The sequence below is a fragment of the Callorhinus ursinus genome, unplaced genomic scaffold (genome assembly GCF_003265705.2).
Source record: "Callorhinus ursinus isolate GAN/ISIS: 27379988/994484 unplaced genomic scaffold, GSC_fseal_2.0 scaffold76, whole genome shotgun sequence".
Classification (NCBI taxonomy): domain Eukaryota; kingdom Metazoa; phylum Chordata; class Mammalia; order Carnivora; family Otariidae; genus Callorhinus; species Callorhinus ursinus.
The window spans coordinates 2,257,967-2,272,188 of record NW_027397138.1 but is presented as its reverse complement, the minus strand read 5'-3'; the positions used below and the strand labels follow the sequence as shown (position 1 = coordinate 2,272,188).

The window sequence follows — 14,222 nt, the reverse complement described above, 5'->3', positions numbered from 1 at the left end:
TTCTTTCTTTCTTTCTTTCTTTCTTTCTTTCTTTCTTTCTTTCTTTCTTTCCTTCTTCTTTCTTTCTTCTTTTTCTTTCTTTCTTAAGATTTTATTTATTTATTTGACAGAGGGAGAAAGAGCACAAGCAGGGGGAGCTGGAAAGGGAGAGGGAGAGTCAGGCTCCCCACTGAGCAGGGAGCCTGATGTAGGGCTCCATCCCAGGACCCTGGGATCACTACCTGAGCCGAAGGCAGATGCTTAACCGACTGAGCCACCCAGGTGCTCTACAAAGACCCTATTTCCAAATAAAGCCACATTCTGAGGTTTCTGTTAAATGTGAAGTTTGGGGGGGGGGGGGGGTGTGATATTGAACCCCTATAGGCTGCATCAACTTGGACAAGAAGGTGCCTTTTTAAATTTGCCATTGCCAAGCTGTATCCTCTGCCTTTTTTCTAATGTGTACAAAAGTGCCATTTGAGCTGGCAGGGGTCCTGGACATCTTCTGTGGAAGCAATCAACTATGCAGGATCCATTAGTTGGCAAGCTTATAAAGCAGAGACCTTGTCTTGATGCCTCTTTGGTAATTGTCATAGCTTGTACGGTAGACTGGGTTCTCAAAGATGTTTGTTGCAATGACAGTAAAGAAACCTGAAAAGAAAATTCTGATTCCAGATACTACAGTAAACCTTTTCTTTTTTCTTTTCTTTTCCTTTTCTCTCCTCTCCGCTTCTTCTCTTCTTTCTTTTCTTTTTCTTTCTTTTTCTTTCTCTGTTTTCTTTCTTTCTTTCTTTCTTTCTTTCTTTCTTTCTTTCTTTCTTTTCTTTCTTTCTTAAGCACAAGTGAGTAGTCCTTAACCTGTTTCATCCTATACTTTTCTGCTTCTCTGGTGGTTTGGAAGTCTCTTGTATTCTCATGGGTTAAGTGAGGTAGGTTTCACTGAGTTATGCAGTGTTTCTCAAAGTGTGATCCATGGGATATTAGCACCATAAAAATGGTTCCGGGGAAAAGGGTTTTGTGGTCAAAGAAAACTGGGCAACTCTGCCTTTGTATGCTCTTCCTGGAGATTAGCAATATTTTATATTGGCTTTGTAAAGGTTTTGACAAGTCCTATAGTGAAGAAACCTATTGTATCTCAAATTAACTTGACAACAGAGTCCTCTGCACCACTTATTTTGTGAATGAATAACACTTATGACGATCCATGGAGCAAGTGTCTAAGCAACAAAGTCTGAGAACCACTGGAGCGTGATCAAGAATGTAAACGTTGACAGCAGGCTCAAATTCAAAACTTAGATTAATTGACTTTGGACAAGTAACTGAACCTCTCTGAGCCTGTTTCCTCATCTCAAGATGGTGTTCTAATGCCACTTGCTTTATAGGATTAATTGAAATAATGTAGATAAAGTGCTTAACACAGAACTTGGGATATAAGAATGAGTATATTAAACACCTCCTGTTAGATGATCATTTGTTATTATTCTATTACTGTACAGCCTTATGACATATCATTCTTAGAGGTCATTCAGGGGAAATGACAATGTTGATTCTAACAAAGAAGATGAAGTTTTTATAACAGTTGTGCTTTTATAAAAATCTCCTCTGGAAAGAAAGTTGGTTTTTTTTTCCCTCAGCTCCTCAGAACTCTGGGGATTGATATTCAACAAATCCAGTTCTTCTTCTTCTTCTTTTTTTTTAGATCTTTCTGTTTCATTTACTGTTTATCTATTTTATTTTATTTATTATGTTATGTTAGTCACCATACAGTACATCATTAGTTTTGATGTATTGTTCCAGGATTCATTGTTTGCGTATAACACCCAGTGCTCCATGCAATACCTGCCCTCCTTAATACCCATCACCAGGCTAACCCCTCCCCTCTGAAACCCTCAGTTTGTTTCCTGTAGTCCATAGTGTCTCATGGTTCGTCTCCCCCTCTGATTCCCCCCCTTCATTTTTCCCTTCCTTCTCCTAATGTCCTCCCTGCTATTCCTTATGTTCCACAAATAAGTGAAACCATATGATAATTGTCTTTATCTGCTTGACTTATTTCACTTAATGTAATCCCCTCCAGTTCCACCCATGTTGATGCAAATGTTGGGTATTCATCCTTTCTGATGTCCAAGTACAATTCCATTGTAAATCTGGTTCTTCCGAACTGAGGAACTCTCCTTCATGTGCCAGTCAGGTGTGATTTCTTAGGTCAGAAGCCAGTGATGTTCACCTCGAAGAAAATTAAACCCAAAGTGTCAGATAAAGTTCTGTATTTCAAAACGCATTTTCTGGCTACTGGCTTACCTCTCTGAGTGTTGGGGTTGGACTAGGAGGGAGACAGCATGAACAGATCAGGGGGAAATGACTTGAACATTCCTGGGTTCTAGAAACACCAACCTGTCCTTTTCTGACACGTGTACCACAGAAGATGTCACAGAGTTCACTGGCAACTTGGCTAACACAGAGAACAGCTTCTACCACACCGATGCCCGGGAAGATGGAAAGCAAGACCACGTTCCAGAGGACGATATGCTCAGGCTCCTGGCAGGTGGCCCAGGTAGGCTGGTTGAATAAGTAGTCGTCCCTGCAGGACAGAGGAGAACGTTAGCCCAGGCTTGAGAGACAGTAAACGGAGGGACCTGCTACCTACAAGCATGTAGAAGCATGAGTCTAACACAGGTGCTTACAAAGCTTACAAAGCTTATGGGTCTTTGTTGCTCTCATCTTCATAAAGACAGCAGATTTATCATTGCCCATTGGTCAAAGTGTTGAACACACCATCTTTCCCTCGATTGGCACAACATCTCAACATCTCAGCAAGGTGTTGTAGGTACAGACATAGCCACACAAGAAAGCATATGGAGAAACAGGAAATTGTGTGATACAAGGCATGGGGACTGATGAGTTCTGCTTGGGAGACAACACAAAATGGGACGAGAAGCAGGGTCTAACTGCCTAACTGCCGCTGTATGGATCTCAGGGGCAGTTAAAAGTGGTGAAGAACTTGGGCTCCAAAGTCCCACCGACCTAGGTCCTAATTCCAGCCCCCTCACTAAGAAGTTTCCCAAATGTTACCATACATAAGATTCTTTATATGGAAAATGGGGTTGATGATAACATTAATACCATAGCGTGGTTGGAAGGATCAGTTAAGGTGTTAGCACAGCACCTGCCATGTAGTAGGTGATATATTTTATTTACATCATAATCATTATTGTGGAAAGGGGAGACCTGAGAGGCCTAGAGTAACTGGAGAAGACCTCAGAGGAAAAGCTGGAGTCACTTGGCCTTGAAGGAGCAGTGGCAGAGAGGAGACCAATGAACTATAAGAAGAAATAGTGTGTAAACAAAAATCATAAGGGAAATTTGGAATCAGAGAGTACTGGTTGGACAGAGGGAAATGGAATAGGTTTTCAGGCCATATTTCATGGGGCTATGTATTATTTGGTATCTCCGTCTCTATCTCTGCCTTTACCCATATACCCATATCCATTTCTATGTAGTTCCCAATGAGATCACAAGTTTCTTAAGTGTAAAGATGCTGTGGCCTTATCAGCACCTTTCCATCTCACAAAACCCCTTTGACAAATGTATGACAAAGGATTGAAGGGCAAAATGGAAGTGGATGCTTGTTGGAGGCAAAGGGTACCGGATAGGATTTGGAAGCCGGTGAGGGCAGTCTAGGTGAAGAGCAGTGGCCAGTTCAGATATACTGTTGAGGGAGGATTGGCAGGACTTGGTGGTGGACTGAATGGGGAAGGTAAGAAAGGGGAAGAATAAAGATGACTCACAGGTTCTAGGTGCCATCTAATGGGCTGGGGATGACCGAGAAAGAAGATTTGTGGGGGAACATCAAGGGTTTTGGACATATTACTACTGAAATGCTGTGAGATGTTCAAGAGGAAATTCCAAGAAGGTGATTAGATATTTGCGTTAAGAATTCAGAGGAAAGGGCGCCTGGGTGGCTCAGTCGTTAAGCACCTGCCTTGGGCTCAGGTCATGATCTCAGGGTCCTGGGATCGAGTCCCACATCGGGCTCCCTGCTCAGCGGGAAGCCTGCTTCTCCCTCTCCCTCTACTTTGTTCCCTCTCTCGCTGTCTCTCTCTCTCTCTCTGTGGGTCAAATAAATAAATAAATAAAATCTTTAAAAAAGAGAATTCAGAGGAAAGATCTAGGCTAGAAATAAACATATTGGGATTATTTACATATGTAGATGGATGGTTCTGAAAGCCATGGGGACAGATGAGATCTGCTAGGGAGACAACACAAAATGAGAAGAGAAGCAGGATCTCTCTCAATCATTGGTGCTGGGTTTCTTATTCCTTTAGGAAAAGAAATGTGCATCACAGAGCCCACCCATGTCAGGATATTTGTGCAACCCCAAGTGGGGTAATTGTCTCCCCAATTAGATTGTGAGCTCCTTGCAAATAGGCAGGTTGTCTTCTCTTTCCTTTGTACTCCTTTCTCTCACGACAGTGCCTAGCCCGTACTAAGCAAGTCCTCAGCTCATACTCAATTGAGTTTAATAATTAGGCCTAATGAAGTCAAGCTATTGCATTGAATTCTGTAGATGGATGGCTTAATTCCTCAGCCATACTAGGGCTCCTTGCCTTGGCCAACCACTTCCTAGATATTGTTGCTTGGGGAAGAACAAGACACTGGGTGTGAATGGAGGTACATATTGAGAGCACACTCTTTGAGGTCATCAGTTGTATCATCTTTAGATGTCAGACACTGACCCAAGGCCATGAATGCTACTCACTCCAAGGTGTTACTACTGAAAAGGTAGGTGTAGTTTCCACCGCCTATCTCACAGAAGGGGCTGCTAAGCAAACCCACTGAAGAAATGACCACACAGTACAAAGCCCCCATAGTGCCCTGCATGGTCAGAAGCACAGGGAACAGCATCTGCAGTGGAACAGAGCCAAAAATTCAGTGCCGTAATAGGAAGAGGGAGGTGGTAAGTTGCTTTCTAAAAATGCATTCCTTGAGTTTCCTGGTAAACTGAAGACAATCTGAATCTTCTCTTGTAGATACCAGACCAGGTAGGTGTTTTTCTTTTTTTTTTTAATGTTTTTTTATTTATTTATTCATGAGAGTCAGAGAGAGAGAGAGAGGCAGAAGCAGAGGGAGAAGCAGGCTTCCTGCCTAGCAGGGAGCCCGCTGCGGGACTCGATCCCAGGACCCTGGGATCATGACCTGAGCTGAAGGCAGATGCTTAACCATCTGAGCCACCCAGGCGCCCCAGGTAGGTGTTTTTCTTTTGCTTCCCAAATGCACAAAGAACGGAGTGCTAGAGCTGAGAAGCCCTCTGTCCATTCACCTGCCCCCGCTGCAGTTCTAAAGAATGAAATCATTCACTACAAAATTGTGAGCGGGAAATGTACCTGATTCACCATTGAACCGCCAGTGCCTACCCACGGCCTGGCATGGACATGAGGCGTGCCGCCCGTCTTCTTGTCGGCGCTCACTGTAGACATCAGTCATTGATCTCCGCAGTCTTCCCCACCAACCCTGGACAAGGCCTCACAGTCCTTCACAGAACAAGGGGTCAGTCAGCTCTAAATGAAACCTATCAGCCATTGTGGTGCTGAATGTTCAGCAACTGTTTGTTGCATGATTGGGCGAGTAAATGAATACTTGTTTTTCTAATGGCTGAGTCAGTGACCAACACAGGGCTTTACTGTGTACAAACTCCATAATTACATGTTGACCGGACGGGTGGGTGAGTGTGGCGGTGACGCCAGTGTCAAAGGGAGGTGACCTTCCGGCATATGAGTGCCTTAATGAATTGGGACAGAGCTGAGGGATGGGTTTGCTTCAAAGCATGAGCTTTTATTCCTGACACGTCCAAGTTGTGTCTTTCCTACCACAGGGCCGGAGGGAGGGAGACAGCCAGGGCTGAATGGAAGGGATCGGGAACCCCTTGGAGATGGTCCTCGGACAACACAGGGGCTAAGGATCTGGGGAGAGTCTGACTGGCGGCTGCAAGAGACAGGAGAGGGGGCTTTGGAGCAGAAAAGAAAAGTGAGATGGTGTTTGAACTAGAATCGCAAGGGCGATGAACACCTGGTTGTGATCAGGGACACTGGGAAGCAGTTTTTGCAAGTGGGAGAGAGAGAGCATGATCCCAGGAGCCAGGCGACAGAGACTGAGTCCCAGCTTGGCCAGTCCTGCCTTCATTTGGAGGGACCTGACCTGAGAGCCCACTGTGTGTGTGTCAGGCACCTGGGGGTACACAGATGGTAAGATGTGGGCCTGGCGCTGAAGAAAGGAACTTACACTCTCCCTGAGGTTGGCTAAATAATCCTAAACTTGCTTTCTGGATCTCAAATTAAAGCCATGCAAATCTGGGCAGGCCACTCAGCCTCTTTGGGCTTTCCCTTTCCTCGTTGTCAAATGGAAACAAGTTTGCAAAATTTGTAGGGACATTTCCACACCTTTTGCCTTGCAGCGCTGCGTAGGACAAAGAGCAGCGGTGTACGAGTTGGTTAGTATTGTTCTTGGTTCCTGAGAGGTCTCCTTTTGGGTCCAGATGAAACGGGGCTCCTGATCTGTGATGCTGCATGTCAGACCTTGACCAGAACTGACTCCATGGAGGCACTGCTGCCCTGAGTGGTCACTGTCAAGTCTATCCTGGGCATTCTTTAAACTTCAGCCCGGAGACCTGCATTCTACCCTTGCTGTACCACACACTATCTCTGTGGGCCAGATCGAGTTGAACCTCTCTTGGCTCTTCATTTTTAATCTATAAAAGAAGAAGTCTTAAAATATTGACATCTAAGATTCTTTCCAGTTCAAAGATTCAGTTCCAAGGTGCCTTAAACAGGGTATGTTTTTTTTTTAAAGATTTTATTTATTTGAGAGAGAGAGAGCACACGAACAGGGGGGAGGGAGAAGCGGACTCTGCACTGAGCAGGGAGCCTGATGCGGGACTCCATCCCAGGACCCTGGGATCGTGACCTGAGCAGAAGGCAGACGCTTAACCGACTGAGCCACCCAAGTGCCCCCACTTTTTTCTTTCGATTGGGAAGTTTGCTGTGGGAGCCTTTTCCTGCTCTGGAGGCTGAGGAGGTGTAGTTAATAAGGGCCCAGTAGCCCGCTCTTTCCCTTTTCCCTCCTGGTTTTCCACCTTCATTTTCTTTCCCCCCAACAACAATATAAATCAGGTCACATAGCTGAATTCTTAACCCCCAGAGGGGAGGACTGTTCCAAGATCAGAATTGCTGCTACTTCCTGCAGGCCTCATGCAAATTATCAAATGACTGTGTGCCCTGAACTGTTTTACGGCACGAATAAAGCAGATTAAAATTTTCAGGAAAAGCTTGACAAATATAATGGGCATGTGTGCTTCCCATTTATTCAATGCACATATTTCTTTAAATGAAGTATTTTCACAAGAACCTCAGATTTTCAAACTCATCCCTAGGCAGCTCAGTGCTGGGATGTAGAGCTGATGAGAACCTTCCAGGTAGGTAGATCTAGGCCAGGACCCCTGGCTGCCCTGGTGGCAGGGGTTGGGGGGGGGCGCTGTGGGCACCTATGGGCCTCAGGTCCCTGTACACTTGTATCCTGGAAGGTGGTCCAACACGTTCCCTTTCGTGAGCTCCTTTTTCTTGTTCTGATGACTCTTCTGACATCAGGAATTACTTCCGTTCTTATGTTGGGCCTGTGGGGACCCAAAGTTCCCCTGAGTCAAGTGGGAGGACCAGCTGGGGACTGTGTTTGCGGCCAACGCGTAGGAACTATGGGAATCACCTTGGAAGATGTGTGTGCTGAGTCTCTCTGAGCACCTTCTGGGGAGCACAGCTTGGTGCTTAGAGCAAGCCAGTCTCCAAGGTAGGGGTCAGAATGCAGGGATGGTGGCAGGCCAGACTGTCTTGGCAGGATGGCACCTGGTCATGCTTCTCTCCTGCTTTCAGCTTCCAGGGGCTACTTTTTCCTCTCTCTGACCTCATTTCCCACTTTTTCCTCTCTCTGACCTCATTTCCCACTTTTTCCTCTCTGACCTCATTTCCCTCCCTCTCTCCTAAACCTTTTTGACCTGACTCTAGCTACCCTGGTTTTCTTGCTGATTCTGGAACTCTCTAGCACATTCCCTGTTCAGGGCCATAGAACGTGCCATTCCCTCTGCTTGGAATGCTCTCCCCGCCAGATATCGACACGGCTTATTCTTCACTTGCTTCAAGCAGCTGCTCAAACACCACCTCCTCACATAGCATTTTGCCATATTTTCTTTACTCTATTTTCTTCTGAGCCCTCTCCACCTGACATTATGTTATACAGTTGATGATATTCATGGTCTTTCTCTTCCCCACTAGGCGCTAGGAAAGCAGGAATTTTGTTGGCTTTTTTGTTCCACTTCTGTGTCCCTCATGCCTAGAACAGTGCTAGCACATCGTAGGTGCTCAAGAAACGCTTGTGGGTGACGCAGTCAAGGGAAAGAAGCTGCTCGTCAGCATGGTGTACAAGGTCACGCAGAATTTTGCCTTCACCCGCATTCCAGCACCACTGCCTTCTCGTTGTCACTTAGGCAGCTCTGGCCTTTGTGAGCAGGATGCTTGCTTTCCACGGCTCACTGATGCTCCTATGCCTTTGTGCAAACCACTTCCTCTGCCTGGACCACCCTCCTCCCTTCTCTGCCTGCCGAACACCTGCTCATTCTCTACAGTACAGCGCAGACACCTTCTTCTTGGGGATGCCTCTCTTAGTTCCCACAGGTAAATATTTCCTCTTCTGCAGACCCCGGGCTCCGTTGCAGTGGGGACTCACCCCACTGGGCTGAATTATTTGTGTGTTTGTCCATCTCCCTTGGCCTGAAGGAGCATAGGAACCCCATTTCTGCTGGGTCGGGCAGACCCCCACGCATTGCAGTCCTTCTACTCCCAATCGGGCCCCTCAGTGATCCCAAATCACACCACTGACTAGTCTGAAACTGTCCCTCTTAAAGGTCTTGCTGGAAAACAACCACTGGTTACATGAAAAAAAAAAATGGGGGCTCTGTTTCTCGGTCCCCAGAGTACCCAATTCAAGGTCTGCTTGTTCCAGGTGCCCAGGTGTTTAACCACAGAAGCCTGCCAGTTCTGGGTTGGCCTGTGGTGCCATGCAACTAGAGAGCTTTTATTCTTGGCATTGGCTTTCTGAGACAACTGCCTTGCTGATGTCATGAGGCTGCCTTCCAGTGACAACAGGGGGCGGCTGCCGGGGACGTCCCTACCAAGATGACACGTTGCTGGATATGTCCTTACACACTGTGGCTGTGACTGACTGCAGGAGGAAGGCAGCCCCCAAAAGACTGTCTGCCTGGTGGGGGGGGTGGTGACTCACGTGGCCCTGTTTCTGTGTCTCATCTGCAAAGCAGCACTGTCTGGAGTAGCCCTCAAGCTGCCTCCCCGTCCTGTTCACCAGGGACGTGTCGGGGAGCAGGTGCCCTGCTGCCATAGCCCCACTCATGCCATCCTTCTCTGTGTCCTGTGTTGCGGGTGCACGGCCGCAGCGGATGGCAAGAAATGGAGAGATAACAGGCTCTGTACTCAGATGGGTGTTTAAGTCCCATTTCTGCCCCGTGCCGGCTGTGCGGCTGAGGTCACAATGACTTAATCAGCCTGGGCCTCATTTCTTCGCCCATCAGGAGGGGAGAGTGATCTCCACTTCGCAGAGTTGCTGTGGGAAGGAAATGAAATCGTATGTTGAAACCTTCATGCACACGCCTGTTACAATTATTGCTAAAGGGCAGAAAGCATGGATCCTGGATGATCTCCTACAGATCCTTAAATCGTGTTCCGCGTGGAGCAGATGCTAAGTAATGGTTGTGCTTCTTACTGTCCACAGAGTGTCCCCTGTGGCTTTTTTTTTTTTTTAGATTTTATTTATTTATTTGAGAGAGAGAGAATGGGAGATAGAGAGCACATGAGAGGGGGGAGGGTCAGAGGGAGAAGCAGACACCCCGCTGAGCATGGAGCCCGATGTGGGACTCGATCCCGGGACTCCAGGATCACGACCTGAGCCAAAGGCAGTCGCTTAACCAACTGAGCCACCCAGGCGCCCTCCCCTGTGGCTTTTGAGATCTTGTTCCTCGAGGCAGGTAGGCCTCCTGCCCTTTCTTCCCCCCTGTTGGGAGCCCAGCTCCTCACCTGCACTCACTCCTGAGCCCTCTGCTGTCTGGAGCCCTGCCAGCCCCAGGACCGCTCCAGCCACGAACCCCTGGGCACCTCGCCGTGCCCCAGATGCTCGGCCGGGCCCAGCCCCTGTCCCTTCCACTGCAGTGGGCACTGTGACTCCTCATGCCTTGAAATGTTCCCAGCTTTTCTCATCTGCCTCTTTTCGGCTTCACCGGAGACTTTCTAGGCAGGCGTTCTTCTCAGTCTTCCTTCCCATGCTTTCCTCCTTCTTCGTGCCTTTTAATTTGCAGCACAGCTTAGGGTTTTCACCTGGCTTCCTTTCTCCTCTCATTCCCCTCATGAGCCCTGGGTGGACCCTCTGCCTCTGGGGTCCCCCCTCGCCTCTCCACAGTTGTTCTCCATCTTGCCTCTCTCCTGGGTTCCAGGCCGAGCCGAGCTTCCTCTGATCCCTCAGGAGACGGGGGACCTCTGCCTCCCTCCCGGCTGCAGCCCCGAGGCCCCTGCCTCGGAGAATGCCCCCCTGACTCCCCAGGTGCCCGGGCCAGAATGCTGGAGCCGCCCGGGACTGCTCCCTCCCCTCACCCCCGTCAGTCTTCAGACCCTGCCAGCTCAGCCTTTCAATATGGCTCCCACACTCCTCCCTCTCTCCAACCCCAGGGCCGCCGCCTTAGCGTGCCTGGGAGCTGGCCCGTGTCAAGGCATAGAACAGACGCTGAAGACTGACTGAACACCGAAAGAAGGAGAAAAAGGAAGAAAAGGGGGAAAGAAGAAGAAGGAAAGAGGAGAAAGAGGGACTGAGTCAGGCTCCACTCTGCTTTCCTGAGGACCGGGCAATGTTTTCCCTCTGGGTCACTCTCTCCCAGTAAACGTTCTGAGATCCTGCTATTAGGGAAACTAAATTCGCTCCAGCTGCTTGACTTGACTGCCTTCAATAGTTTCTGCATTTGCTCATTTATATCTTGAGAGAAGTTGCGCGCCAATGTTCCTATATATCCTGCAGGTGAGGAGAGCGAGGCCGAGGGGAGCTCAGCATTTGCTTGGTGGGGGAGCTGACAAATGTTCCGTGGGAGTAAGCAAGGTGGGGGCTAGGCAGGAGAAGATGCTTGGCTGGTCCTGGGCCGTGGAGGAGGTGAGGAGTCGGTCATCTGAGCCAGGAAAGAGGACAGATTGCATGTTACTGGCTGCCAGGTATGTGCGGGGTGCCCTGTGTATGTTCTCATTTCATGTTCTCCGCACTGAAATGGTGTGATTCTCCTTTTAACTGAGGCTCAGGGAGGTCTGTGCTGCCTCTCGGGAAGGGCTCTGAGCTGAGACCCAGACAAGCTTTGCCCAGGTATGGCTGATTTAAATGTGCTCTTGGGCAGGAAGGCCCAGCCTCTGCCAGCATGGGGGGGCGGGTGGGGGGACGGAGGACCACTGCGTCTCCCACTGTGTGGGGAGAAGAAATAGGAAGGGAGATGGTCACTTTTTTCTGAGGGTTCTTTATGCCCCGTGCATGCAGCCGTCCATTTGCTGAGCACCTACTCAGTACCTAAAGGTGGTCGGCAAAATCCAGCAGGTTGCCTGTCTTTATAAATAAAGTTTTATTGGAACAACAGCTACACCCACTTGTTTATGTATTGTTTGTGGCTGCTTTTGCCCTTTGGTGTCAGAGGTGAGTAGTTGAAACAAGAAACCACAAGGCCCGCAAAGCTGGAAATATTGACTATCTGGCCTTTTACAGGAAAAGGTTGCCAGCCTCATAATTTTGCCTAGGGAAGCCTTGATGGGAGGTTGAAACCTGATGAACCTGACAAATACTCGGTTATTGTGCTTTTTATAATGTATCACTCATGCAGTTAACAAGCTCATATTAAACTCTAGTCAAAGCCAGCACTTTGCTAGGTAGGCAAGTAGAGGGCAAAGGTGAATGAGACGTGGGCTGTGTTCTTGAGGGGCTCACAGCCCAGTGGGGGAGCACATAGATGTTTGCAGTACCATGTACTGAGTGTTTATGTGTCGTGTGTTGTGGGGAACAGAGGGAGAGAGCTAGCCATGTTCTGGGGGCCCAGAGAAAGTGGGCCCAAGATGAGACGATTGTTTTGTGACTTGGAGGAGGCAAGGTAGCTAAGTCTCCTTCTTACCAAGAGTCCAGCTCCAAGAAAGCTGTAGAGAAGCCAGATCAAGTCTGTAATCTTGGCAGGCTCCAGCACCTGCCCACTGGGAAAGTACAGTAGGAGGTTGGTGATGATGGCCATGATGGCCAAGGCCAAGAGGAGCATGCCCGTGCGCCTGGAGCCCATCTCAGAACATATGGCGAATCCTCCCTGGAAGGGAGAGAGAAGACAACCAATATCAGAAAGCTGCCTGGTCCAGCCATTGCAGAACCACGAGGGAAAGCACCGGCCTCAGAGCCCCAACAGCGAGATGCCAAGGCCAGCTCTCCTATTGGTCGATGACGTGGACTGGGGAGCTCTCTCCCCTCTCCGGGTCTCAGGTCCGCACATAAATAAAGAAAATACCGACCTCATAGATGGTGGTGTGTGGACTAAAGGAAGTATAGTAAATGCAAAAGCATGTGGCTCATAATAGATATTTCAACAGGCTTTCTTTAAAGGACCGGGGGACTGAAGTAATGTTCAGTCCCCATTCTGGTTCTTTCATCTATTCCCTGCGAGCTCCCCTAATGATCATGAATTAGGACCTGGGTCCAAACCTTGGCTCCCTCGCTTAGCAGCTGTGTGACCTTGGGCCAGATCAAGGTCACACATTTTACATCATTTGCCTTAATTTCCTCATCTAGAAAGTGGGACTGACATAGCACTCACCTTGTAGGATTGTTGACAGGATGAAAATAAGCCTTTTCAAAAACATCCTCATATAAAATTCTCAATGCAGGGCAGCTACCGAATTAAGAAGAGGATCTCAATCCTCTTGGCCTCTCATTTTCTTTACGTGGAAAATTTCCTTCCTCACTCTCTTTGTTAATATCGACCCTGAAGATTTCCGAGAAGCCGGGATGGAGGCATGTGGAAAGAGGGAAAGGTTTTGCATCTTGTTTTGTTCTCTGCGCTCACTGTTCCTGAGCATAAATGAGTCGGAGAAAACTCAGTACCTCATTTGTGGAGCGAAAGCTGCTGGAGAAGCTTGCAACGCTGGTGCTTGGGGGCGTTGCTCAGGGACTCAGGGGCTCCTCTCTGGACCACGTCTCTGTGACCTGGGGAGGGGTTCCTATTTTGCATTAGGTGGCGCTCTCTTAACACTGCTTTGTGCCCATTCTCATCTCAGATGCATGCTGAGATTGTTAACTGGCTCATGAACAGCATCTCATTCACTACCTCGGTCTCCAGACACCTCTGTGGGGTGCCTGATGCCCATGGGGGCAGTCTGGGGCAATTTGCAGAGCCAGGGTCCTCTCTTTGGGGACAAAACAGAGAACGTCCAGCCTTAGCATTCTACTCCTCCCCAGAGGAACCAAAGTTACTAATGAACAATGGCTTAGGCAGGATGAGAATGCTTGAGGTTTTCTTTCCTTCTTTTTTTTTTTTTTTTGTTTATAGAATTTTTAAAAAGATTTTATTTATTTATTTGAGAGAGAGAGAGTGCAGAGCTAGAGAGAGAGAGAGCACAAGCACAAGCGGGGGAGGGGGAGAGGCAGAGGGAGAGGGAGAAGCAGGCTCCCCACAGAGCAGGGAGCCCGATGCGGGACTCCATCCCAGGACCCTGGGATCTGAGCCGAAGGCAGACGCTTAACCGACTGAGCCACCCAGGTGCCCCTTGGGGTTTTATTTCTCTCTGAGATCCAAACTCAGGGCTGCAGAAAGCTGACGCCTGAGTGGGGTGCTGCCTCTAGCACCTCTGTGTGGATGAAGGCGATCAAGTCTGCTGACGTCACTCTCCATTATGATCACTAATAGTAGTTACGATGAGAATGTAGTAACACTGGGAAATAATACTTTACAATAGACGACAGCAACACATACGACTACTGCTACTCGCTCTCGACACATGATGGGCACGATTTCGTTCAATCCTCAGAATATCCCTGTGGGGTAACCGCTCCATAGCTGCAGGAGGAAACCGGCTCATAGCAGTAGAGGTTCCAGGGTCTCCCAGCTGGTAAATAACAGATCTGTTACTCAGTGTAGG

At 48.4% G+C, this 14,222-nt stretch overlaps 1 protein-coding gene across 1 annotated transcript in view; it reads right to left on the bottom strand.

The window, feature by feature from the left end:
* Positions 1-12,331, bottom strand: part of LOC141371540 (transmembrane 4 L6 family member 1-like) — a 17,053-nt gene extending 4,722 nt beyond the window's left edge. The window contains exons 1-4 of the mRNA XM_073887142.1: positions 12,218-12,331; positions 9,301-9,444; positions 4,736-4,881; positions 2,371-2,557 (exon numbers count right to left, since the gene is read on the bottom strand). Coding sequence (XP_073743243.1) covers positions 2,371-2,557; positions 4,736-4,881; positions 9,301-9,444; positions 12,218-12,331 — 591 coding nt within the window. The remainder of the gene's footprint in view (positions 1-2,370; positions 2,558-4,735; positions 4,882-9,300; positions 9,445-12,217) is intronic.
* Between the last annotated feature and the right edge of the window lie 1,891 nt (positions 12,332-14,222).